The sequence below is a fragment of the Convolutriloba macropyga genome, chromosome 6 (genome assembly GCF_964194025.1).
Source record: "Convolutriloba macropyga chromosome 6, txConMacr16.3, whole genome shotgun sequence".
Classification (NCBI taxonomy): Eukaryota; Metazoa; Xenacoelomorpha; order Acoela; family Convolutidae; genus Convolutriloba; species Convolutriloba macropyga.
Genome location: NC_134473.1, coordinates 11,268,547 through 11,294,890, shown reverse-complemented (window position 1 = coordinate 11,294,890; position 26,344 = coordinate 11,268,547). Strand labels below are relative to the sequence as shown.

General features: G+C 36.5%; 2 protein-coding genes across 2 annotated transcripts in view; both read right to left on the bottom strand.

The window, feature by feature from the left end:
- Window positions 1–10,327, bottom strand: LOC142340759 (coiled-coil domain-containing protein 22 homolog). Its single transcript, XM_075391464.1, has 9 exons — window positions 10,001–10,327; window positions 9,155–9,527; window positions 6,471–6,639; window positions 6,161–6,315; window positions 1,955–2,126; window positions 1,447–1,587; window positions 1,109–1,251; window positions 494–764; window positions 1–261 (listed from the first exon to the last, which is right to left on the bottom strand). The coding sequence occupies exons 1-9, from the start codon at window positions 10,294–10,296 to the stop codon at window positions 80–82; spliced, it is 1,902 nt and encodes a 633-aa protein (XP_075247579.1). The 5' UTR covers window positions 10,297–10,327; the 3' UTR covers window positions 1–79.
- Window positions 10,328–12,598: 2,271 nt separating this feature from the next.
- The window catches only part of LOC142341479 (trafficking protein particle complex subunit 8-like), a 33,059-nt gene continuing 19,313 nt past the window's right edge, over window positions 12,599–26,344 (bottom strand). The window contains exons 2-3 of the mRNA XM_075392441.1: window positions 15,057–17,414; window positions 12,599–14,532 (exon numbers count right to left, since the gene is read on the bottom strand). Of these exons, the coding sequence (XP_075248556.1) occupies window positions 12,952–14,532; window positions 15,057–17,414 (3,939 nt within the window). The 3' untranslated portion in view covers window positions 12,599–12,951. The remainder of the gene's footprint in view (window positions 14,533–15,056; window positions 17,415–26,344) is intronic.

Here is a 26,344-nt window from a genome sequence, read left to right as displayed (position 1 = left end):
AAGGCCAACAATAGCCCCAGCTATCGCTGTGCGGCTATTAATAAACTAATGTAGCACCATGGCAAAAGAGTTCACTTTTTTAACTTAAAGGAACATCTGCCAGAGGATCTCGATATCTGGGGGCTGCAACCGGAGCAGCGTTATCTGCCGGTCCATCACGGGTTGAATTTGGCTGCTGCTCTTCTTTTTCCAAACTCGCTGTGGATTTGTTGCTAGTATTTTTGACATCGGAAGCTTCCATTTTTGGCTTTTTCGCTTCTTCTGAAACATACTTTTCTGTTCATCAATTCTTAAGTTATCATTTTCCGCACTATTGATTTTTGGCAGATTTGAAGCTCTATAAATAACAATTTGTGCTATAAAAAACTAATTCTGCTATAATTACTTTGATTCATCACATTTTGATGTTAAAACTGCTTGGGGAACAAAATAATGTTCAAATCGCAATTTAGAACATGCTCTCAAATAATTCGCTCTGAAATTTAATGCATACCACTTTGCTTTTTCGTTTTTGGGCTGCAGCTTCTGTCACCATCAGCTTGCATCTTTGCCCGTTCTTTCTTCTCTTCTCTCACTTGTTGCAGATCCTGTTTGATTTTCTCCAGATTCTTAACAGTCTTCTTTTTACTTTCTAAATCGATCTGGTCTTCCAGCTCTCTGATCTCTCTGTTGAGAGATGCTGTTTCGTCAATGCCCGACAGCAGTGCTTGACAGTTCTCGTGTAGTGTCGCCAGTAGCTTGTAGCACTTTCTAGCTGTTTCGTCCTATACATAAATATCAAGCGTTTGCCTATCTTTACTTTCTTGAACAACTCTCCAACAGAAAACAATGAGCCGCTATTTGTCATATACGAAAATCTAATTATCTTGTTGAACAAATTTATCATTTCTAGTCGTCTCAACGTACAACTTCAATATTTACAAACCTATTTAACAGTAGTTTTCAAAACCGAAAGTACTCGTGACATCTGGCTGTGATGAGAATACTCGACTTGAGTTTGAGAATATTTAAAATGCAAACGATAAATGGGCACATTTCCAGTGCCATCTCATAGAGGAGCTGAGATACTACATTGCAATCTCGTCAACTAATGAGAGTCTTGTGGTACCTTAGTTGCATCTTTGAATATGATCTCATCAGTGACGTGGAATGCGCGATCCAACTTGCCATTGAGAGATACCACATCTCTCATCAAGTCGTAGTTCTCTACTTTGATCTTGTCAATCTCCAGTTTCTGCTTGTGAATTTGGGCTGAAACGCACCATGCACTACCTACTCGCTACCTTCTCTAAATTCAAGAACTTGATATATTTACTAAAATGGATCTTATCTACAGCCCTTCCTATTAACAACTCATTGATGAAGTTTGTCTTGAACTAATCTTAAAATCCAATTCAAGCAACTTCAACAGTTGCTAGTTTATTTTTTCAAAAAAAGCGCTCTAACCAATAATGTCGAATATTTTGTCAGTGAACACTTGACGGGATCTGGACTCGTCAACGTTCTTAACTTCGGGGGTTAACATCCGGATCGCTTCTTCCTTCTCTTTGTTCACATCGGAGAGACTCTGGAGTTTCCCCTCCAGACCTGCAATCATTAATTAATTCAAATTGTAGAGTCGTTCTAATCTCTACAGACGACAGAAATGAAAAGATCTATTGGTATTTTTCTAAACGATTTGCTTTGAATTCTGTAGCATAAAGTTGCCATAAACGTTTCAGAACTTCTAGATAGATTTCACGGTCAACTTTAAAGCCACCAAAGGAAAAAAATCAATAACAAACAGATGAGCAGGTTCTAAACAGATTGTTTATTTGCATGCCGGGCGCTTTCACCAGCGTTGCCAATTTTGACCTACTATACACGAGATCTTTCTTGTTTTTAAACCTCAACATGACAAATTGTGAGACCAATAGGCAATAAAACATCAAGGTCAATGTGTTCAAGCACTAACCTTCAATCTCTTTTCTCATTTTCTGAGCAGGTGTGTCTTCCTTGTCCAACTGTGCTTTCAACTCATCTCGCTCTGCTAAAAGTGGCCCATGGTGGGAGTTGAACTGTGTTTGTAGATTTGCCATGCGTTCTTCGGCTGACTGGAGAAAAGCTTCCAATTTTCCAATACTCTCCTAAACAAAACCTGACTGTAACAGCTACCATCAGGGGACGATATAATTAAGGAATCGCCAACCAAAAGGAATAACACTCGAACTCCACAACATGATAGCAAGACACGTCCTCAATTACTAATTGACAAATTTCATTGAGAAAACCAAACAATTCTGAAACATAGATGAAGGGGCGAACAAACGCAATGGCAAAAACAAATCCCATCATCAAATTAAAAAACGGCGAAGACAATATAAAATGCCACCACGTGACAAAATAAGGCCTTGGAAAAATGAAAAACAACTGCCTTCTCATTCTCAACATGGATAAGATGCATACAGAATATCGCGGCCTGAAATTACTCGTATATTCGCTCTTTTACTGCTCAAGTGCAACCAAAATCAACACTGCAAGTTTCGATGTTTGCACATATAAAACATAGATAACACAAGGAGGCTCGTTAATGTGCGTTCGCAAATTAAGTTCCGACCCCGCTCATCCGCATAAATGTCTACCAGATGAGGAACAAATAGAAAACCCCCAAGTATTTTTCATAAAAAAAGGTGTAAAATATCGCCTACACCGCAAATAACTCAGTGGAGTAAAAAAAATGCCGCATTAAATTATGAGATCAGCCATTATTAATAATGCGAGCCAAAACGAACAACAAAATCAAACAACAATAAAAAACATTAATTACATCCAAAACTTTATGTCCATTAAAAATAAAACATATCAACAAGGACAAAACAGCGTTATATAAAACTGAAACTAAACAAAATAACTTGTACATCACTAGAAAAAAAATGGGACCACTCCTTAATAGAGCTCGGTAAAAATTAGACAAAATAAAAAAATAGCAAAGTTAAAAAAATTGGCTTATATTTTTAAAAACAATTAATTTCGAAGTAATGAAAACCGTTAGATAGCAATTGAAAACATCCAACAAGTTTATAATCATATACGTCTTTATAAGAAGGGCATTAAGACTTGTCATTATTCAATTTTTCTAGCGGTAACAAAAACAACAGCAAATAGACAACAACAAATAGACACCAAACAAAAAGTCAGTTAAAACTAGCGAGAAAACGCTTTCGAAACCGTAAAGCCATATTTTGCCCCTCAAAATATGTTCAATTGGGCCCTCCTCGAAAACCAATAATGTGGTATGCGACCTCCCATTAGTTAGAAGAGGTACCAAGTAGACAAAAAAGAGAAAAAAAGGCAAGTTTAAAATTTTGTATTTTTTTGGAAACCAATTATATTCAAAGTCATGAAAGCCATTAGATACAAAAAGAAAAATTTAAATAGGTTCGTTTCTTCGTCCCAGAGAAACTCTTGAAACCTTTAAATATTCAGAATTTGTCTTACGTCTAAAAAAGAACGTCAAACAGACAAAAATCAAAAATTAGTTGACTTTTTTGCGAAAAACCTGTGTCGAAGCCACTAAGTTCATAACGAGTTCGAAAAACCAGCGTCGAAGCCCCTAAATTCATAACGAGTTCTATAAAAACAATAAATTTTGTACACTTGCACCTTCCCCCGACAACGATAATGTCATATGAGACCTGTAATTAACGAGACTAGGTAACAAACAGACAGAAAAGAACAAAAATGCGAAGTTAAAATTTTTTTGCGAAGTTAAAATGCAAAGTTTTTTATTTTTGAAAACAATTGTTTCCAAAGTCATGAAAGCCATCAGCTATTTACTCAAATCAGCACATAAGCTCATTTATTCCTCCATAAGAAGTCAATGAGACCTGTCCTTATCCAAGAAAATTCATAGGATTGAAAAGACAAAGTACAAAAGACAAAATTCAATTAAATTATTCGAGAAAGGGTTTCGAAGCCGTCAAAACCATAACTTATGCGTTTAAAGATTATTATATGTTCAATTGTGCTTTATTTCTAACGCCAATATTATATTATGTGAACTGCCAATAATGTGATACTGTGACAAAACGAGAAAAAAACGTGAAAAATGGGCCAATGCCTAAAAATAAAAAAAAAATGTGAAATCTAGTAGTTTTAACACCAAAAAACATAACTTAACGCGTAAAACCGAAAAAAAATATCAAAATTTTAATTCCGTAGAAAGAAGAGGAAGAAGAAGCATTCTTTCTTTGCTGACACTAAGCTATAAGTTGACCAAATTAAGACAAAAATAGTGGCAAAGTTCAATAAGCCACTGTCTCTTTAAAACATTTTTGAAAATCAAAATGACCAAAATCTGTCAAGTAAACAAACTCGATAAAATAATTTGGAACTGCTTAGGAAGCCAAATGAACCTATCAACAGTGATCTTTAATTTGAATTGTTCTGCTCTTCAGTAAATATAAAAAAGATCGAAATTTCTTTAAAAAAAGACCGACTGGTTACAATCCGAACTATTTTGGATTGTAACAGTTCACGATTGGAACAAATCCAGCCTTGCTATTGCTGTTCGTCTATTAAGAACACTCAATTGTATCGAATGTTGTAGATCTAGATAAATTGTTAGTTAAAAGATCAAAAATTGATGATGCCTTTTTAATAATCATATAGTAAAGTTAGCAAAAAACGTCAAAATTTAAAATCCGGACTACTCTCAATGGAAGTGGAGGCATGACCAGCTCCATTTGTAGTTTACAAAGATTGTGTTAGTTGTTTCGCGGGTGTGTACTGCCGGCAAACTTAATCAAAAGGGACTAAAGAAGCTTATTTTGGGAGCTTATTTTTTGATGAAAAAGGCTGCATTTAGCCGAAAATTTTAGCCAAAAAAATAAAATAAAATTAGTCAATAACACTTTTTTGTCTTTAAAAATCAGCAGCAAAAGTGCATGGTCTCGGCAAAAATAAAATTTGTCAAAATTCCGAGCTTGTTAAAATTTTCAAAGCTTGTTAAAATTCATTACTCAGAAGCTTTTTCATTAGGGGCCTTTATTACACATGTGAGTTCCTTTCACCAGAAACTAATTCAAATTAAACTTAAGTTTTAAAGTGCAAAAGTTATTATATTGAGTGAGGTAAGTCACAGATGATCAAAATCTAATCACGCATATGAGCTAAAAACGTTAGCTTAAGAGGGTGAGAAATGACGTCACGCGCGCAAATGCTGTTAGTGAGAGGCAGAAGTCATTCAGAAAACTTGATTTTTTCAGTTTTGCTGTATGAACAAATAAATGTAAAACGAAAAACAGCTTCAGACAACTAAACAAAAAACCAAGAGCACCGCAAGGTAGCTCCGCTCAGCTTACAGCATCGCAGCTATTAAAAAAACTTGATCCAACAAGAGTGAAAATTAACGTCACGCACGCAATTCTGTTGAAATTGCATGAACGAAAGGCCAATAATAGCCCCAGCTATTGCTGTGTGGCTATTAAAAATTTTGAAGCTGAATGCTCTTTATCTAAAATCAGAGCTATACAGTAACGTTTTCTGCCTTAAATCAATGGATATCTCATATGAGAATGTATTTTGTCCGTTTTCTTTGAAGTTCATGAGTAGCCAAGGAAACACATAGCCGGCCAACAGGTCTGAAATAATTGCTACATTGCTACAAGGGTTTTTATAGAGCAAAAAAACTAATATTCAACCATCCATAGGTGGACGATATGCTCTCAGAACAAGAGGCAGGGGCTCGATTCAATTTTAGCCGCCGGTAGTACTAATTTTAGGGTGGTAGTAGATAGGTAAGATGTCTGTAGAGCTTTCTTAGGACGGACAACTACTAGATGTAGAAGGAACACCTGAAATCAATTTCGGTGCACCGTTGATTTCACTCTCAGCATTAAAACGCCGCAGCTTAAATTAGCGGCATGCACGCAATAATCAAGAAGTCAAGCGTGCAAATGTCGCACGAAATATTATGTATCAAAACCAGAAACTTTTTTGCATAATAAGAAGCCAGCTAGTCCCAGCAAGCGCCGCTATCAAAAACCTCTCTTCAGCGATCCGATCAAACCACGCGCCGATCCGATCAGAATTAGAAGATGTCAAGACAACTGCGCGACCCAGAACGTAAAAAATCCATTTGATGATGCAGATGAGCGGTTGTAACTTGGGTGCAACTCACCTGTGCTGTTGGCAGCAGATCGTATGTCTTCTTCATTGACTTATACATGGACTCTTTAGTCTTCAAATCCACACTCAACTCAATCCTCTCCGTTGTAGCCTTCGTCTTTGCAATACAAGATTCAATCTTACGAAGAGCGTCTGAGTACTTGCTCGCTGAAAAGAAAAACCCAAGTTAATTAGCTGGTTCCAAGGCCAATCTTCTCGCAAATAGTTACATTAATAGTGCCGGTTATCATGAGCACAGTCATTCTGGTTTTTCATAAACTCCTGACTTTCTCTCAAATTTGGCAAAATTGAACACTACTCACTCAAAGCATTTGACTCTTCCTGCAACTCAGCTAGTTCTGCACTTCTTTGAGCCTCAGCTTCTGACTCATCCACTTGCAGACCTCGAGGCGACTTGCCTATTGGATCATCCACAGATATGTTGCGCAATTTGTCCATAGCGCTTAAGAGCTTCAACTGTTCCTGCTCTTTCTGAAATTTAAAAAATGTCGTTAACAAAGATGGTTTTCAGCGTTTCCAAATGGGTGACACAAAACAATATAAAAATGATGTTACACTCACATTAACGCTCTTAAAAACATCCAAAAATTAGTACCCAAATTTGAAGGAGAATAGCGGGCGCAAATGACTAATTCAAAACATAGCCAGCAGATGACCAAAATATATGCGAAACAAATTTGCAGGCCGTAAAATACAGATAGAAATAAATAACGAACTGAGTTCATGTCGCTGATGTGCTCCATGAAACCATCCTTATTGCAAAGGAGTCCTCCGATGACCTTGAAAAAACTTACTTTATTTTTGTTAGAAGTCTTTTAGAGAGTAAGAAAAGTCTTAAGAATTTCAAAACTTACCCGGCATTAAAAGATAAACAGAATCGCTGTTTTGCGGCGTGAACAAATGCAAAAAAATGAGCGCCAGACGACAAAACAAAAAACAGCATGACAGGTCCCGAATTTCAATCCAAAGAAATGAAAGAATGAATTACATATACACACACTAATATACACATTTTACCAGCAACATTCAACTTTATTTGTCAACAAAGCATATGACATTAAATGCGCAAATGTCGTAAAAATCATCGACACTGGTAATATTTTATATTACTATTATCATTACACTTCCTTACACCATACAAAACACTTGCCAAAATCAATGAAAATTAAGCGCAAAAACCAAATTTGGCAAAATTCAGAATATTTTTGAAATCCTCAAAAAACATAGCTATACAACAAATTCATTAACAAAAACATAGCAAACATTTTTAGAATAAAATAAATTTTTTAATCCCATTAGGAAAGAAAAAACAAGATTCAAAATTTTGCTTAGACATTTCAAAATTAATTAGTATCTGGTCATCAAAAAATATTAGCTAATACGGAAGCCAGTAAAGTAAAAACAATAAGGCCTCACTAAAAGTGCAATAACAACTGTTAATATTCAGACTAAGCTACAAAACCACAAGAAAAGCAACAAAAATTAGAACTCTGAAATCTACCATTTTTTGGTAGTAAATAGTGTCGAATTCTTGAAAACCACTGATATGAAATCAAACAACGAATTATTTATCCCCAGTAGCAGCCGAAGAAATGTTTCATCAATAATAAGAAGTCCACTAATCATTCATTAGATTCATTTATATCCCATTAGCAACGGATGAGGCCTTCCCTTAATGATACTTACTCATAAGACAGAATCAACAGCGCATGAGGGCAAATTTAAGGAATTCTCTAACTTTTTGAAAACAAAAAGAAACATTTAGCTATAAGCTGAAAGGGTTAACTTGATTCACTTACGCTTCATTATCAACCAATGAGACCTGCCAATAACCAGACAAAGTGAAAAGACAACAGAAACATTAAAAAATACGGGCAAAACAGGTTTCAAATTCATGAAAAATTTTAGCTGCTTGTTCAGGATTTCGCAGAATTGCAAATAAAGCCAATTAGAGAACATGTGTATCATAGAACTCAGAGAAAAAAAATACCGAAAACAAGTTAACTTGACGGACATCACTAAAAATTAGGTCTCAAAAACCAAATTCCACTTTAAAGTTAATTGACAAAAATGACGCTGCAAGTCTATTACTCCAACGTGACTGAAATTACCACTATAACGTAACTACTCTCTCACTGACATAATTAAAAAAAGTGCGAACAGAAATGATAGCGCATCGAAACAATCCAAATCTTAGGACTGAAAAATATAGCAGGACAACCACTGCTCTACAATTCAGAGAATTGTCAATAAAGACATCAGACAGAACGGACTAGAAACCTTTTTTGAAAAATTGTTTAGAAACACCAGAAAAACTCGAAAGAATAGTAAAAAGCAATTATGTCAAATTGCACCATATGTACAAAAGCGCTATCGAGAAAACACCTTTTTATCACTCTAATTAATAGTTAGAGTGAAAAAAATTAAACGACTCAAAACCACTCGCCTTTTCGCTCCACTTCCTGTTGTGGAGTGGCCAAATTCAGCACTCAAATTTGACTTTAAAAATCTGAATACATTTCAAAAAGGCATGAAAATCTCAAAAACGACAGCACCCCAATACAAATCAATTTTTTTGACTTATAACGAGAGCAATATCACTGCAAGATAGATAGAATAAAATGAGCAACAGTTTAGCACTTTGATACAGCTTTTTCAAACATTCCTTCTGCCGGAACCTACGCTGTCACAAAAGCCAAAAGGCAGAAATCCGGAATTGTGTTAAAAGTAGCTTTCTTCCCGATGTAAACAAACCAAAACTAACCGCAATTTATTGCCTATCATAGGTCTTTCTTTTACTAAACACGATTTCAATTATGAAGTATAAATATTAGCACAGAAATCTGGAGCTGAGTCCGCAAACTGTTAGACTTTTTACTTTTCCGTCGAGTTTGTGAGTTATTTCCACTATTCTCTCTTTTTTTGAGTTGCACTCTCCGCAACAAAGACTCACGCCTCTTAAAATTACCTATTCAAAATAACTAACCATTTCACGCTCCAGTTCTTCAATTTTTGCCCTCATTGCATCTCCGTCAGCTTTCTTCACATTTCTGATCCCCTGTTTCTCTATCCACACACTGCTCAATTCAACCACAGAGGGAACAAAACCCAGTTTGGGTACGTTTTCAACTTCAAAACTATCTTCGTTAACTTCGTAAAAGGTTCTGAATGAACGTTGGTTCATTTTCTCTCGCGGACTGAGGTAGTGCGGCTTCCATGACTCCTGTAGCTGTTTGTGTAACACGGATGCCAGTTGAAGCTTCAGTCTCGTTAGAGGATCGTGGTGTTCACCCGCTGAAGCAGCAGATGTATCGAGCTGGTCACGTGGTAGGTTCTCAACCAAAAACATGAAGAGACGTCTAAAACATTTGAAACCGTTAGAACTTAGGATTGAAGGATGACAAGACATCTTTCAACTGCTATATTCAACTGGTTCAAGTTGGTGGTTAAGAACAAAATTATTCATATAGCTTTTTCTTACAAGTCAGAAATAGTGGCCGTTAGTTTACAGACGCAGGTGATTCTGCATGCGATAGTTAATATATAATACTACCAGCTAAGCAGTCTGTTGATAATAGTGATAACATTGCTTATCTTATAAATTTTGCCCTCTGTAACGTCAGCGGTCCACTAACACTATATATTACCTCAACTATAACTCGATAAGCTATTTTTTAACCTCAAACTCAAAAACGCTAGTCCAATATAAGCATAACACCTCTAAAAACAAAAAAATCAACTATTTGCATATACGTGCTCATTGAACTTCAACAAAGCAGCGAGATTTAGGTGTATTTCGTGCAAGAATTACTAGCAAGACAAGCCTACTAACCTGAGCTCCATTTCGTTGGGATACAGCAATGTCTGGTAGCCAATCTCAGATTTGAATCCCAGTTCCTTTATTCGTTCTGCGATGTCAGAACACAGCCTGAATCTCAGTGACATACTCTCAGGAAGCTTCTGGGGGTACTTGCCCTCCAATTCGGGGTCAATCAGACTCAGACACATCACAGCAGACTGCACTATAGTGTCCGAATCAAACTGCTGGATTTTGTTTATTGAGTCGTCTTCAAGTGGTACGCCGATTCGGCGCAGAGACATTATGATAATTTCATCAACTTGATCCATTATTTCTATAAAGACCAAAAGCAAATTGTTTTAAATGACATTATCAACTGAATTTAGTTCCAAAAATTGTATGCCAAAGTTATTCGAAACTCCGTATTCGCTCTTTGAAACCTTATTCTTTATATCAAAACCTTACATTGACATACCCAACTTTTGACAGTGCTCCGTTGAAGATGAATTTTTGCCTTATAATTCTTTTTATCGAGAGAAGTCAGAGCATCGGCTTTTCCAGAATTTTAGTCAGAATTCATTACTTGGCCAATTCAACAAAAATTAATGTTTGATTTTCCCCTATTTAACGTAAAGTGTTAAAGTACTCGAAGGCCTCACACTACAGACAATCCAAAGTCAAATACACAACTATATCTATCAACTGCATTAACAATTTCTTATAAACAAAAACAAGATGGCTCGTGTGAGTCTGTGCACAGCACAGTACGTTCCAACATAACTCTCAAGGTTACATAAACAAGCATAAGTTACTGTCAGAGAAATCGTTGGGAGTATCCGAAAGATACTTATAGGCATTGAAGAAAATTACTTTATTGTTTGAAACAAAAAATACGCCGCCTTTTCTGGCAGAAAAACGAAAATTCCTTAGCACATTCTAGAAAGATAAGTGCAGTACAGTTTGAACGACATAGACAGAGACAAACAAAACAAACACACATACAACACAAATTACACACAAAAAATCACACAAATACAAACACCAACACCAAAAAAATTTGGTTTGGAATATTTAAAACCGCAATAATTAGCAGATAAAAAGTAATTTCTCTAATTTTTAAGATACAGTTTTTGTACTCTGTCTATACTTGTCATTAAACTGAACGTGAACGTTAAAAGCTGTCCTTAAAGGTTCTTATTTGTTAGTAATGAATGAAATTGGATTTCAGTAAACGAAGTTTCGACTGTTTCACTCTTCGGAGTATTTAAAAAAATTCATGTGAAGTGAAAAAAAATTTTCTTCCAACTTTCAAAAACAGCTCTTCATTTTCTATTTGACGACATTCACAATCAATGAATTAGTTAGTTTTCAATTTAAAGAAACGCCAAAGTTCTGGAAGAGATCAAGTCGAGACTAACTTCAATAAGACGAATTTCTTCTAAATTTCAAAATTATGCTCATTTTAATTCAGTTTTTCAACCAGCCGATCAATACACTTTCTAACTCTCAAATTCTTTCTGTAGTGCATTATACTGGAGGGCGTTAGTTCGAATGATCTGCTCTAACAACATATGGAATACATTTCGATCTTCAATTTTCAATAATGAATTTGGTTGATTGGACATTTATTTCATGAAACAATTTTATACTTCTCCGCGGTTTTAAAAACACTGAAATGGCTAGTTCCGATGAACAAAAATTGTTTGCAAAATAGAAAAGTATACATTTTTCTGCATTTATTTTTACAACTTGATTACAAGTTTATGATTACTATTTTGAGGGCTCTAAAATGCCTGAAGTCTACTATTTTAAAAAAATGTGTTGGGTAAATAGAAACATTGGTTCCTAGAAAAGTTTTTATTCGGCAGAAAACCGGGAAACGGAAAAAAATTAGAAAAATATGACTGGATTTTTTCGAAATTTTTGATCAAATAGTTGAAATTGTTTATTTTTAGGCTTGAAACAGTTAAGAATTACTCGTGACCTCCAAAACCTCTTTTAGTAAAAAATTTCTCCATCTGTTTTTTAAATTTCAACGAGATCTGTGACCAACACCCCGGTCAATTTTTTCCTTCTTTTCTATTTTTCCTTCACTTGCGGCACTGACTTTTACATCCTGTTCCGCTGACACTTCTAAATCTTAAAAAATCTAACATCACCATAAATCCTTTTCGAGCCGCAAATAGACACTCCTCCAATACTACTCTCTGCATAACCGAAAGACACACTCGATGACTACAATTGCGTCAACTTCATCCAAGCATTAAATTGATAATGTTACGTTGCTGACATAGGTGGTGAAACGACTAAATTAACTAGATTCAATTAATAACGCAGGCAGTACAAAAAAGGCCACAACGACATACGCCATTCAACAAAGAAACAAACTTTAGACCCACTCTTCACGCCATGAATTTGTCTCGGTGAATCGCATACTTGGAGACCAGTGAGCCGTAAGGCTCAAAGAGAACTTAATGCCCTTCAGTATATCCCTTTTTAGGACGAAACGTCAAATGTCGTTTGAGAGCAATTAAAAACGTTTACGACCGCTTGAGTTCAATGCACCGCCCTCAGTAAAGCACGGACATGGACATATTTAAATTAATTGCAACAACTGTTTTGAGAAAAGAATATGGTATGAAAATATGTTCCCAATTTATATAATTAAACATCTGTAACATATTAAATTTAAGCATACTGGATTTAGATTACTTAATTGCATTTACAATTAAACAGAAAGTGCCATCTGAACGAGAACTGCAGTATGATTGTTGAAATTGGAAATCCCCAAAATGAATCAATAACCACTAAAGGATAAAGCTATACAATTGAAATTAAACTATGCGTCCAATTGCTCTAAAGATGCGACAAAAGAAACAAAGCCTCAATGAGACGTAAGCTGAAATACAGTGAATGTCCAAATCGAAAAACAGTCGGCAAAGTAAAACCATCAAACAGCAGTCAACCTTTCATTAATTTTTCATCTATTTTCCTTGGTTGGAATTGATCGTGATAAAAGTTGCAAACCGGCAGTCTTGCTCAACGAATTTATACACATTCGGATTAAAAGAAGCCAGCACCGATACATTGTTCAGGTTGTAAGTGCCCGGTTTGAAAAAGCATGCTTTCAAACTGATCTGTCGCTGGCCCAATGGAGGCAACGAAAACAGCCAAGTAGACTTGCAAACCCACCAGAATGAGAAACTTTCACGAACACCCAGTTTTTCCAGGGTAAACACCGAGGACTGGGAAGGGCTCTCGGGCAAAAATAATTTAACCTGAGCTTCTTTTTCACTGCAGTTGTGGAATGTAATTTGAACATGAACATTTGTGAAGGATTTAACTAGTTTCAAATCATGGTTTTCGTCGTATTTCATGTCGAATCTCACAATGTAGGGCAAGTTAGGATTCTGAGACAAAGAAACCTCAGGAATCGGCGATACTGAGCTCTCATAATCAATTTCATCTACCGAAAAATAATGCTGGCCTGAGGATAGAACTTTCTTGTCCGCGTTGACATAACTCAAGTTCCACACAAAAATGAATGTAGCGTCAACTTTCGAAATAATAGTTGATTTTGCAACAAATGACTTAGAATTCAATGGATGCTTAACATCTGCACTTTTCTTTGGACTTCTTAGAATAGTTTTGATTTCTGGAAACATGGCAGAATTTCGCGCCAGAAACTCACTGAACGGGTGGTACTTGACATCAGACGCATGTTCGGGCGTCAATATTGATATCCCGAAATCATCGTCATTTCCGCTTACACGATCAAGGGTAACTTCAAAATTAAGTTGCTCTTGTTCGCTTATTTTGGATGCTTCTATATCGTTTCTGTACTTTGTTTGTGTTTCCGCGCACGACGAAAATGATACTGGCGATCTTATCATCCATCTTTTGCTCACACAAACAAGTGCATTAAGCGATAATGATGACAAATTTTGACTGTTCATTGACTGTAGCAAATTATTGAGAGAAAATATCATTTGAAATGATTTGTCAAAACTTCGATTTTTAATGCAGCTGACAGCTACAGAACTCCTGGCTTCTATTTCGAAAGACTTCTTTACAACTCTATGTGGCATGTTATGATCTGAGCTGGTGTGTTTGTATAAAAAGAGAATTGATATAGCATAGCGACCCGGATTTGTCATGCCTCGAACCCAGAAGGACATTGTAGTCCCTTGTCCTGGCAGTAAAACTCCGCCAGGTAATTGAAGTTCAAATACATCAGCCACCGATTCCGGTTTAAATCTGGGCCCACCCTGGACACTCCCGAGCATCGCCGGATCTGCGGAACCAAAGGCAAAGTGTCCGCAGTCTTTAGAAGACACTAAAACTGATGATATCGGAATCTGGCCTCGATTGTGGAATGTAACTCTTGCGGTCTGGATCTCTCCACAGAGCATGTCTGTCGGGAGAGGTGAAAACTGCACTTCCAAAAGCGGTTGAGGTGACACCACCGTAAACTGTAGTCTGAAGTCCGGCCCTCTTGCATTGGTCAGACGGTCATTCAAAGTGTTATTGAGCTTGGGTCCAACTACATTCAGCTCCTGCTTCACCTAAATTTCATTCAATTGCTTTGGTTAAAACTTCGTGCTAAGAAATGCGGTACCGATGCTTCCCAATTAAATATCTACACATGTCTTATACTTAGAAAAACGTCTCACTTAACACCAAGTTCTTTTCCTCGAGCATTTTCAGCATACTTCTCTACTGTTCAAAACAGAAATCGACTAACTTCGGACGAATTGCTCTCGATTGACTGCGGCGTCAAATAATTTAGAAGTGGGGCATAAGCTAGAGAAACTTATGATGCAAAAACTTCTAACTAGGGAAGGGGTTCGAACCCGCATTTTCTCGGATGAGAGTAGGGGACATTAACCACTACGCTGCGCGGGCTATGTACGGTAATCTCTCAACCGGAAGAATGTAGAAGAAAACGTTCAAGCAAAAATTTTGCATAAAAAGACACGCGTTTACAATAATTGCTTCGAACTTCGTTCGAGATCAATTAAAAATCTTGAACAATCAAGAATGGAAAATTTAAAGTTGGACAATTTTTTGAGGAAAAAGAATGACTAACCCTGACAGTTTTGCGATTGAATGTAGTCTCTGCAGATCCTGAGCACATGATATACGCAACACCAACGATGTTTATCTCACCCTCTACGCAGGGAATCATTCCCAAACTCACACTTTTGATTTCAAGGTTATCAAAACACAGCTCATTGATAACCTCAGTCTTCACATACTTATTGCCCTCCAAAATATCATATTCGTTTTCTATCAAATCTTCGCTTCCTGAGCGTTTCAGCGTCCATAAAAGGTGAATTTTCTCCAAGTAAAGGTGAAATTTCATCGTATTTTCAAATTGAAGTTTGACAGTTACAGGTTCGTTTCGCGCCGTCCGGGGTCTGATACTATTAGTTGTAGTCTGGCTTAAAATTTGAATCGAAGGTTTCCAAGTCACTTGGAGTGTCTTAGCTCCAGTGACAAAAAGGGTGGCGGCTTTTTCCAAATCAATCCAGTGTGAACTATCGATAAATGGGGCGTCAAAATTTGAGTCGCGTTGCAAAGCCCCGTACGTTACAGCAACTGCTTGCGAATTGATGTGAGGTAATGATACTTCAGGCAATGCAGTTGATTTTGAATCTTTCAATGCTCGAGAGTTGTCGATGAAATCTTTGAAACAACTGATAAAATCCTGGAAAAAATTAACCTGCTGTGTTGATTTGTCCATAGAATTCGTGGATAAAAGGGACAAATAAGACTGGGTTGAAACATCCAACTTTCCGACTAAATGCGAATGCTTAGCAATAGTGAGATTGATATTGTCTTCAGCATAAGACCATGAAGAACTCTTGAAAACCTGATGAGCTAAATCGTACGTTCTCAACAGATGATGTTTCTGGTCCGCCTTGTTATAGCGATATCCTGCCAAGATCATGTAAAAGGCAAACTTCCTCGGCTTAGGAAAACCTCGAGAATTGATATAGCAAAATGCGACTTGCTCAAGTAAAAGAGCACTCTTCAAGTCCGATTCTTCGCTCGTAAGTTTAAGAAAGTTAGTGGTTGCTTCTGAGTATACTGATTTACAAAGAAGTATTTCACTGCATAAAAGGCAACATCTCAACGCGTAGTTGTAATTTCTGCACTGGTAAAGATACGCTGATATTGCTGTGTCAATGTAGCTGGTAGTTAGCGACTTCCCAAGCATAAACTGACAAAAAACTGTCATTTCTAAACTTCCAGCGTAGAATAGATGAGCACCATCGCTTGAAAAATCACCCTTACATTGATAGTAAATATTATAGGCAATGTCGTACATTTGGAATAGAAAAGCCAAGTCTCCAAGTTTGCGCAGCTGAACTTCCGAAGCTTCGGGAGGGTAAAAATTTGCATTTTCTGCTGACCCAAAATGGAGCGGATATGATGCTGTCCTGCCACTTGCTAACCACTTTTTTGTGGCTGAAAAGAAAGATTTAGTAATTGCTTTCTTAGCCACCAACTGATCATAAAGACTTCTAATTTGTTTTTCGTAGTGAGGCAACAACGCTCTTCGAATGAAATCATCCACAAATGAGCGAATCGCTTCTTGATCATTCGATGTCATGTACAGGCCGTGATAAGATATTTCGTCTGAATTGCCCTCGAATACCTCTGGCGATGAGTCGGACTGGTCATCTGCTAAATTACTATTAGCTGTACTGTCTAACGGGTGACGAATGATTTCTTTATCAGAGTCTACACTTCCATTGGTCATGGCCGAGTTTGAACCCGGATTAGAGCGGGATTTGTCACGTTCTGTCTTCTGGTGTTGAAATTGCTTGGCAGTAACATTGACTGTGTCCGACATAAAGCGCTTCCAAGGATCTACCATTTTTGGCCCGTATTTCTTATTGCTCTTCATTAGTTCCTGGACCTCAAAAACTCGACGGCTGTTAATTGACAAAAGGTAACTTAGATGAGGACCCCGTCCCATCTCATTCTTGAGTTCTTGGATCAACTCGGATGCCGCTTTTTCGTCTCCTTCTGCAACATCGTGCACTAAAACTCGACAGCAAAGAATCTCCGACATGAACCAGCGCTGAGAACCGAGCTCTGAAACATTCTCTCGGAACTGCTTTTCAAGATTTGCGAATTCGGTTTTGGGGTCCGGTTCTGAAGACGACACCACGAGCAAACACGCAACAAAATGTCTAGTGAACTCATGTTGTGAAACAGGCAAGGTGCGCATGAAATGATTTCTAAACGACTCAAACCACGGAGCCGACGAATGCATGTTGAGATTGTAACTTCCATATTTGGATGAAACCTTCGACCCATTAAGTTTAGAGAGAGAATCGGAGACAGCTGCGTTCAGAAGTTGAGAGACTGTGTTTTGGTCAGGCATTAGATCATTGTTCTCAATTTCCTCAAACTTCAGTTTCAAATTGCGCACCTGCAAGCATACAAACATTTCGACCTATATTTGGTATTTTAGGCGATTTCCCATTTTTTAATCCATTAATTTAACCCCATAACTTAGCTCATCAATGAACACTGCCATTTTGTAACGTAGGCAAGTTCAGCCAAAAAGTTCAGCCATGTAGCTTCATACCTTTTACGACTCATCATTCAATATTTGACACTAGATAATATAACAATTTTTAATTATATTTCTATAATTTCACCTTGAAACAATACAAGTTCAACTGAGTAACACAGTAGCAATCACGTTTGGTTTTTGGATACTTTCTCCACATTGCACTGTGAGAGCTGTCATTGTTGTTATAAAACCTATCAATGGCGCATTTTTCACGCACGACTCCTCGTTTTCAAATACTTGAAGAACTATTTTTTTTTATTTTGGCAAATTTAATATGAACTTTACAGACTGTCAGCTACGTCGCAAAACGAACCATTTTATGTACAAAATAATTCAATTTTTAACAAAAAAACTGGAGTCTTGGAACGAACTAAATAGACATTAAATTTCGGGGCGTCTTTTTCACGCAGACTGATATCTTGATTTAATTATGTGCAGGTCTTTACCTATTTTACTTTGAACAATTAAATCTTTTTGCTCTCAGATATTTTATCCTTTTTTCAAAATAACTGGTTGTTTTTTTTTAAAAAATCTAATATATCTATATACGCTGTTGGTAGAAAATTAGTTCAAGTAGTTTTTCAAATTAAAAAAACTTCCTAAGTCTCATAAATTACCCTTCTATGAAGAGTTTTTCCCGCCAGGAAATTTAAACCATAAACAAATAATGTCAGACAAACAGCCCTCAAACAACCGACGTGGTCAGTTCAAAACTACTTTAACAGAGGCTGTCACTTTCAAGCTTCAAATGATTGTTCCGACCCTCTTGAGGGGGGGGAGGAACTATATACACAAATGGGTTTTTTTTTTCCGTGAATTTTCGCCGATCGATATATTCATCGTAGAGAGTTGAGACTGGTACAATTAGAAAGCTCGTCCAGCGTAGAATATGGAATTAAAAAGATTTTGTTAATTTTCGTTTTCTACAGGGAGTTATCGAGGTTTAAACTTCTGAGAAAAGTAGAGTGAATTCACGTTGTTTTTATTCACATTTTCCGGAATTTTTGCCTAAATTTTCGTCAGTTTTGCTATAATTTTTAAGAATAGTGTCGTTTATTTTATTTTTGAAGACGAACAAGCATTGTTGATTGTTTTAATTTAATTTTTTTGGTCAAAAAATCTGGATAAACATTTCAAAATTTAGCCTTTTTCATCAAAAACAGCACGAAATAAGCTACTTTAGTAGTATATATAAGTGGTATAGTCATACTACGGGGGGGACATTACATGTTTTAAGATAGGGAATAATCATGTATGCAAGCATAGATGGGACATTTGTACTTTTTGGCCGAAAATTCAATTTTCCGAGAACTTTTGAAAATTTTTCCTGGAGTTATGTCAGGTAAAAAGAAATCGATTTTTTGGGGGGGGGGGAATTTTTTTTCGGTTTTTTGACTTTTCGGCCTATTGGAGAATTATTTCAAATTTTGCGCTGGCTTGAATTAATTTTGATATTTGTCTAGCCTAGTCACAGCTTTGTTTATTTAGCTTTCTTTATAGCAGTGTTGTTCACTACTGCAGTTTGCAGTGAGCGTATATATGAGCAGTTAATTAATTAGCTATTGGGATTACTCGGTATTTTCAGACACCTAACCACAACATTCGACATGATAAGTAATGCACTTCTAATTTTTATAAACCTGTCTTAATATTCCGAAAGTTTTAAATTTTATAAAGCATTTTATTAACTCGGTGCTTTCAGACGTCTGATTCCGGCAAACATTTTAGCGACGAGATACAAGTTAATTAAATAATTAGAGACTACATTAATTCGGTAATCTCAGTCGTCTAGTCAGCTGAATCTATGTGCCTCCTGGAACGAGGGGATAAAAGTAACAGTTACTCATTCTCATTCCTCCTAATTCGTAAACAAGTTGACCAGCTTTCAATAACATTTGTTTTGACATTCGAACCCTTGTTGCTCTGTGTTTCTTTTTTTTGCTTTTGTTTACATTTGGTAATCAATCTTTCTTCTCTGTTGACATGAACGTTTACGAAACAAACGCCAGTTCGATATCGACCAGTCAAAGTGCAAGTTCAGCTGAGGTTTTGGTGCCACCGAAAATTCGTTTCAAGAACTTGTGGAGGGTAAGTGAATTCGTTAACTAATGTATTTTGAGAATAATCTCCCGTGGTTTTTTGGGATCTCGATATCTTGGAAAACCATAGATGTCACTGCTCTTAAATGTCACTGAATTTTTTCAAAACAATCATGTACAAAGAAGCTACTCACCGGTGTTGAGCAAATGAAAGTTTACAAATATCCATTTGCAAATGAAAACTAATGTTTTTTCCAGCAAACGGAGCATTCTGGACCATCAACTTCTAACGAGATTCGCATCATGAGAGCTGCTCCATCTCTGCCAATTCATAATCGTGGTGGCCAGTGCGATGATTGTGCTCATGTATTGAGAATGAAAAAGCAGGCTCAAGTATACTACAACGCAGCCTCACTTAAGCTAAGTCAGGCTAGCGAAATGAACAGAAAGAAAGTTCTTCAAGCGAAAAAATATTACGATTGCGGAAGACTGTAATACACGGCAGCAGCTCGCAAATTCGACAAAGCAGCAAAACTAAACAAAGAAAACGTGGGACCAAATTGTCAGGAAAGTGGAAAAACGGAGAGAAAAGCGGCTCTAAAAGCCCGCGAGGCTTTGAAAAAGCAGATGAAAAGCAAGAAAACAAAAAATCAAGAAAAAGTTTAATAACTTTGTACTTCAACTAGATTGCTTCACAGGTGAACTATGTATCCCATTGTAACTTGTCCTTTTACTTTGAGATAGAAAAGCAAAACCTAATTTGCGAAACCTTGTTTTTATTTTGTATGTTAGAAACATTAGTTGATGTTTTAAAAAGATCGTGTTAGGTGCAAGGTCTCTTGCTGTCAGAAAAAAAATTAAGAATCATTACATAAGGGGTTTAGGGGATCCTCTTTAAAAGCAGCATCTATATGGATGCGAAAAGACATATGTATTGATTCCTATCCTACCCACTCCCTTATCGATTTAAGATTTAGAATATTCTAGAAAGCCTGTAAGGCATAAAGGACATGCGAAGTTCTTGAGTGTTCTGTTCATAAGCTATCTGCTGCTTACCTAAGCGAGTTTTAACTTGTACATATGAAGAGTATTGGTGAAAAATAATTTGTGTATTGGATCCTAAGCTACCTAGGGGTTACCTAAACGAGTTTTAACTTGTACATATGAAGAGTATTGGTGAAAATTAACTTGTGTATTGGATCCTAAGCTACCTAGGGGTTACCTAAGCGAGTTTTAACTTGTATATATAAAGGGTATTGGTGTAAAATAACTTGTGTATTGGATCCTAAGCTACCTAGGATTTACCCAAGCGAGTTTTAATTTGTACATATCAAGAGTATTGGTGAAAAATAACTTGTGTATTGGATCCTAAGCTACCTAGGGGTTACCTAAGCGAGTTTTAACTTGTATATATAAAGGGTATTGGTGAAAAATAACTTGTGTATTGGATCCTAAGCTACCTAGGGGGTTACCTAAGCGAGTTTTAACTTGTACATATGAAGAGTATTAGTAAAAAATAACATGTGTATTGGATCCTAAGCTACCTAGGGGTTACCTAAGCGAGTTTTAACTTGTATATATAAAGGGTATTGGTGAAAAATAACTTGTGTATTGGATCCTAAGCTACCTAGGGGTTACCCAAGCGAGTTTTAATTTGTACATATCAAGAGTATTGGTGAAAAATAACTTGTGTATTGGATCCTAAGCTAACTAGGGGTTACCTAAGCGAGTTTTAACTTGTATATATAAAGGGTATTGGTGAAAAATAACTTGTGTATTGGTTCCTAAGCTACCTGCTGGCTACCTAAGCGAGTTTTAACTTGTATATATAAAGGTTCTTGGTGAAAAATAACTTGTGTATTGGATCCTAAGCTACCTAGGGGTTACCCAAGCGAGTTTTAATTTGTACATATCAAGAGTATTGGTGAAAAATAACTTGTGTATTGGATCCTAAGCTACCTAGGGGTTACCTAAGCGAGTTTTAACTTGTATATATAAAGGGTATTGGTGAAAAATAACTTGTGTATTGGTTCCTAAGCTACCTGCTGGCTACCTAAGCGAGTTTTAACTTGTATATATAAAGGTTCTTGGTGAAAAATAACTTGTGTATTGGATCCTAAGCTACCTAGGGGTTACCCAAGCGAGTTTTAATTTGTACATATCAAGAGTATTGGTGAAAAATAACTTGTGTATTGGATTCTAAGCTACCTAGGGGTTACCTAAGCGAGTTTTAACTTGTATATATAAAGGGTATTGGTGAAAAATAACTTGTGTATTGGATCCTAAGCTACCTAGGGGTTACCCAAGCGAGTTTTAATTTGTACATATCAAGAGTATTGGTGAAAAATAACTTGTGTATTGGATCCTAAGCTACCTAGGGGTTACCTAAGCGAGTTTTAACTTGTATATATAAAGGGTATTGGTGAAAAATAACTTGTGTATTGGATCCTAAGCTACCTAGGGGGTTACCTAAGCGAGTTTTAACTTGTACATATGAAGAGTATTAGTAAAAAATAACATGTGTATTGGATGCTAAGCTACCTAGGGGTTACCTAAGCGAGTTTTAACTTGTATATATAAAGGGTATTGGTGAAAAATAACTTGTGTATTGGATCCTAAGCTACCTAGGGGTTACCCAAGCGAGTTTTAATTTGTACATATCAAGAGTATTGGTGAAAAATAACTTGTGTATTGGATCCTAAGCTAACTAGGGGTTACCTAAGCGAGTTTTAACTTGTATATATAAAGGGTATTGGTGAAAAATAACTTGTGTATTGGTTCCTAAGCTACCTGCTGGCTACCTAAGCGAGTTTTAACTTGTATATATAAAGGTTCTTGGTGAAAAATAACTTGTGTATTGGATCCTAAGCTACCTAGGGGTTACCCAAGCGAGTTTTAATTTGTACATATCAAGAGTATTGGTGAAAAATAACTTGTGTATTGGATCCTAAGCTACCTAGGGGTTACCTAAGCGAGTTTTAACTTGTATATATAAAGGGTATTGGTGAAAAATAACTTGTGTATTGGTTCCTAAGCTACCTGCTGGCTACCTAAGCGAGTTTTAACTTGTATATATAAAGGTTCTTGGTGAAAAATAACTTGTGTATTGGATCCTAAGCTACCTAGGGGTTACCCAAGCGAGTTTTAATTTGTACATATCAAGAGTATTGGTGAAAAATAACTTGTGTATTGGATTCTAAGCTACCTAGGGGTTACCTAAGCGAGTTTTAACTTGTATATATAAAGGGTATTGGTGAAAAATAACTTGTGTATTGGATCCTAAGCTACCTAGGGGTTACCCAAGCGAGTTTTAATTTGTACATATCAAGAGTATTGGTGAAAAATAACTTGTGTATTGGATCCTAAGCTACCTAGGGGTTACCTAAGCGAGTTTTAACTTGTATATATAAAGGGTATTGGTGAAAAATAACTTGTGTATTGGATCCTAAGCTACCTAGGGGGTTACCTAAGCGAGTTTTAACTTGTACATATGAAGAGTATTAGTAAAAAATAACATGTGTATTGGATGCTAAGCTACCTAGGGGTTACCTAAGCGAGTTTTAACTTGTATATATAAAGGGTATTGGTGAAAAATAACTTGTGTATTGGATCCTAAGCTACCTAGGGGTTACCCAAGCGAGTTTTAATTTGTACATATCAAGAGTATTGGTGAAAAATAACTTGTGTATTGGATCCTAAGCTAACTAGGGGTTACCTAAGCGAGTTTTAACTTGTATATATAAAGGGTATTGGTGAAAAATAACTTGTGTATTGGTTCCTAAGCTACCTGCTGGCTACCTAAGCGAGTTTTAACTTGTATATATAAAGGTTCTTGGTGAAAAATAACTTGTGTATTGGATCCTAAGCTACCTGCTGGCTACCTAAGCGAGTTTTAACTTGTATATATAAAGGTTCTTGGTGAAAAATAACTTGTGTATTGGATCCTAAGCTACCTAGGGGTTACCCAAGCGAGTTTTAATTTGTACATATCAAGAGTATTGGTGAAAAATAACTTGTGTATTGGATTCTAAGCTACCTAGGGGTTACCTAAGCGAGTTTTAACTTGTATATATAAAGGGTATTGGTGAAAAATAACTTGTGTATTGGATCCTAAGCTACCTAGGGGTTACCCAAGCGAGTTTTAATTTGTACATATCAAGAGTATTGGTGAAAAATAACTTGTGTATTGGATCCTAAGCTACCTAGGGGTTACCTAAGCGAGTTTTAACTTGTATATATAAAGGGTATTGGTGAAAAATAACTTGTGTATTGGATCCTAAGCTACCTAGGGGGTTACCTAAGCGAGTTTTAACTTGTACATATGAAGAGTATTAGTAAAAAATAACATGTGTATTGGATCCTAAGCTACCTAGGGGTTACCTAAGCGAGTTTTAACTTGTATATATAAAGGGTATTGGTGAAAAATGACTTGTGTATTGGATCCTAAGCTACCTAGGGGTTACCCAAGCGAGTTTTAATTTGTACATATCAAGAGTATTGGTGAAAAATAACTTGTGTATTGGATCCTAAGCTACCTAGGGGTTACCTAAGCGAGTTTTAACTTGTATATATAAAGGGTATTGGTGAAAAATAACTTGTGTATTGGTTCCTAAGCTACCTGCTGGCTACCTAAGCGAGTTTTAACTTGTATATATAAAGGTTCTTGGTGAAAAATAACTTGTGTATTGGATCCTAAGCTACCTAGGGGTTACCCAAGCGAGTTTTAATTTGTATATATCAAGAGTATTGGTGAAAAATAACTTGTGTATTGGATCCTAAGCTACCTAGGGGTTACCTAAGCGAGTTTTAACTTGTATATATAAAGGGTATTGGTGAAAAATAACTTGTGTATTGGATCCTAAGCTACCTAGGATTTACCCAAGCGAGTTTTAATTTGTACATATCAAGAGTATTGGTGAAAAATAACTTGTGTATTGGATCCTAAGCTACCTAGGGGTTACCTAAGCGAGTTTTAACTTGTATATATAAAGGGTATTGGTGAAAAATAACTTGTGTATTGGATCCTAAGCTACCTAGGGGGTTACCTAAGCGAGTTTTAACTTGTACATATGAAGAGTATTAGTAAAAAATAACATGTGTATTGGATCCTAAGCTACCTAGGGGTTACCTAAGCGAGTTTTAACTTGTATATATAAAGGGTATTGGTGAAAAATAACTTGTGTATTGGATCCTAAGCTACCTAGGGGTTACCCAAGCGAGTTTTAATTTGTACATATCAAGAGTATTGGTGAAAAATAACTTGTGTATTGGATCCTAAGCTACCTAGGGGTTACCTAAGCGAGTTTTAACTTGTATATATGAAGAGTATTGGTGAAAATTAACTTGTGTATTTGATCCTAAGCTACCTAGGGGTTACCTAAGCGAGTTTTAACTTGTATATATAAAGGGTATTGGTGAAAAATAACTTGTGTATTGGATCCTAAGCTACCTAGGGGTTACCCAAGCGAGTTTTAATTTGTACATATCAAGAGTATTGGTGAAAAATAACTTGTGTATTGGATCCTAAGCTACCTAGGGGTTACCTAAGCGAGTTTTAACTTGTATATATAAAGGGTATTGGTGAAAAATAACTTGTGTATTGGTTCCTAAGCTACCTGCTGGCTACCTAAGCGAGTTTTAACTTGTATATATAAAGGTTCTTGGTGAAAAATAACTTGTGTATTGGATCCTAAGCTACCTAGGGGGTTACCTAAGCGAGTTTTAACTTGTATATATAAAGGGTATTGGTGAAAAATAACTTGTGTATTGGATCCTAAGCTACCTAGGGGTTACCTAAGCGAGTTTTAACTTGTACATATCAAGAGTATTGGTGAAAAATAACTTGTGCATTGGATCCTAAGCTACCTAGGGGTTACCTAAGCGAGTTTTAACTTGTATATATAAAGGGTATTGGTGAAAAATAACTTGTGTATTGGATCCTAAGCTACCTAGGGGTTACCTAAGCGAGTTTTAACTTGTACATATCAAGAGTATTGGTGAAAAATAACTTGTGCATTGGATCCTAAGCTACCTAGGGGTTACCTAAGCGAGTTTTAACTTGTACATATCAAGAGTATTGGTGAAAAATAACTTGTGCATTGGATCCTAAGCTACCTAGGGGTTACCTAAACGAGTTTTAACTTGTACATATCAAGAGTATTGAGGAAAAATAACTTGTGTATTGGGTCTTAAGCAACTTGAGCAGTGTTGGAAGCAGAAGGCTGAGCGAAGCGGAGAGCAATCCAGGGAGAGTATGACGGAGAGCGAGGAGGGAGCAGGGCGGTGGATCAAAAGCTGGGAGCGAGGGTAGAGTAGAACGGAGAGCAAAGCTGAGAGCAAGTGGGGAGCAGGATGGGTATGGGAAACAGAAGCTGGGAGCATGTGGGGAAAGAAAACGATGCTATGGTTAGTTCTGTTAAAACTTTCTATCTTTTTCACGGCAACCTTTTTTTCTAAAACTTTTTCCAATCTCCTCGGAAGGAATTATTCTTTCCACTTCATTTGATGCTGCTCTTATTTGTACAATTAATTGTTCATGATTTCTATATTTTGTGGAATTAATTATAAAGTCTTGTCTGGAGAAACAAGTATTGAGATAAACAGTCTAAAGAGTAGCAGGAACTGTACTCGCTTGACGCCAGTAAACTCTTTGCCTTCTTGACTTTGGCAACCCCAATGATCAGGAAGCGGACCTTGCTGGTTTAGAGAAACCCTATTGCGAAAATTAGACGACACCAGTTCACA

Excerpts from the sequence above, each read along its gene's own strand:
- LOC142340759 (XM_075391464.1), bottom strand. The coding sequence starts at position 10,296 with ATGGATCAAGTTGATGAAATTATCATAATGTCTCTGCGCCGAATCGGC. Across the intron at positions 9,528-10,000 it reads CCCAACGAAATGGAGCTCAG|ACGTCTCTTCATGTTTTTGG; the intron begins GTTAGTAGGCTT and ends CAAATGTTTTAG. Across the intron at positions 1,588-1,954 it reads AATGAGAAAAGAGATTGAAG|GTCTGGAGGGGAAACTCCAG; the intron begins GTTAGTGCTTGA and ends TAATGATTGCAG.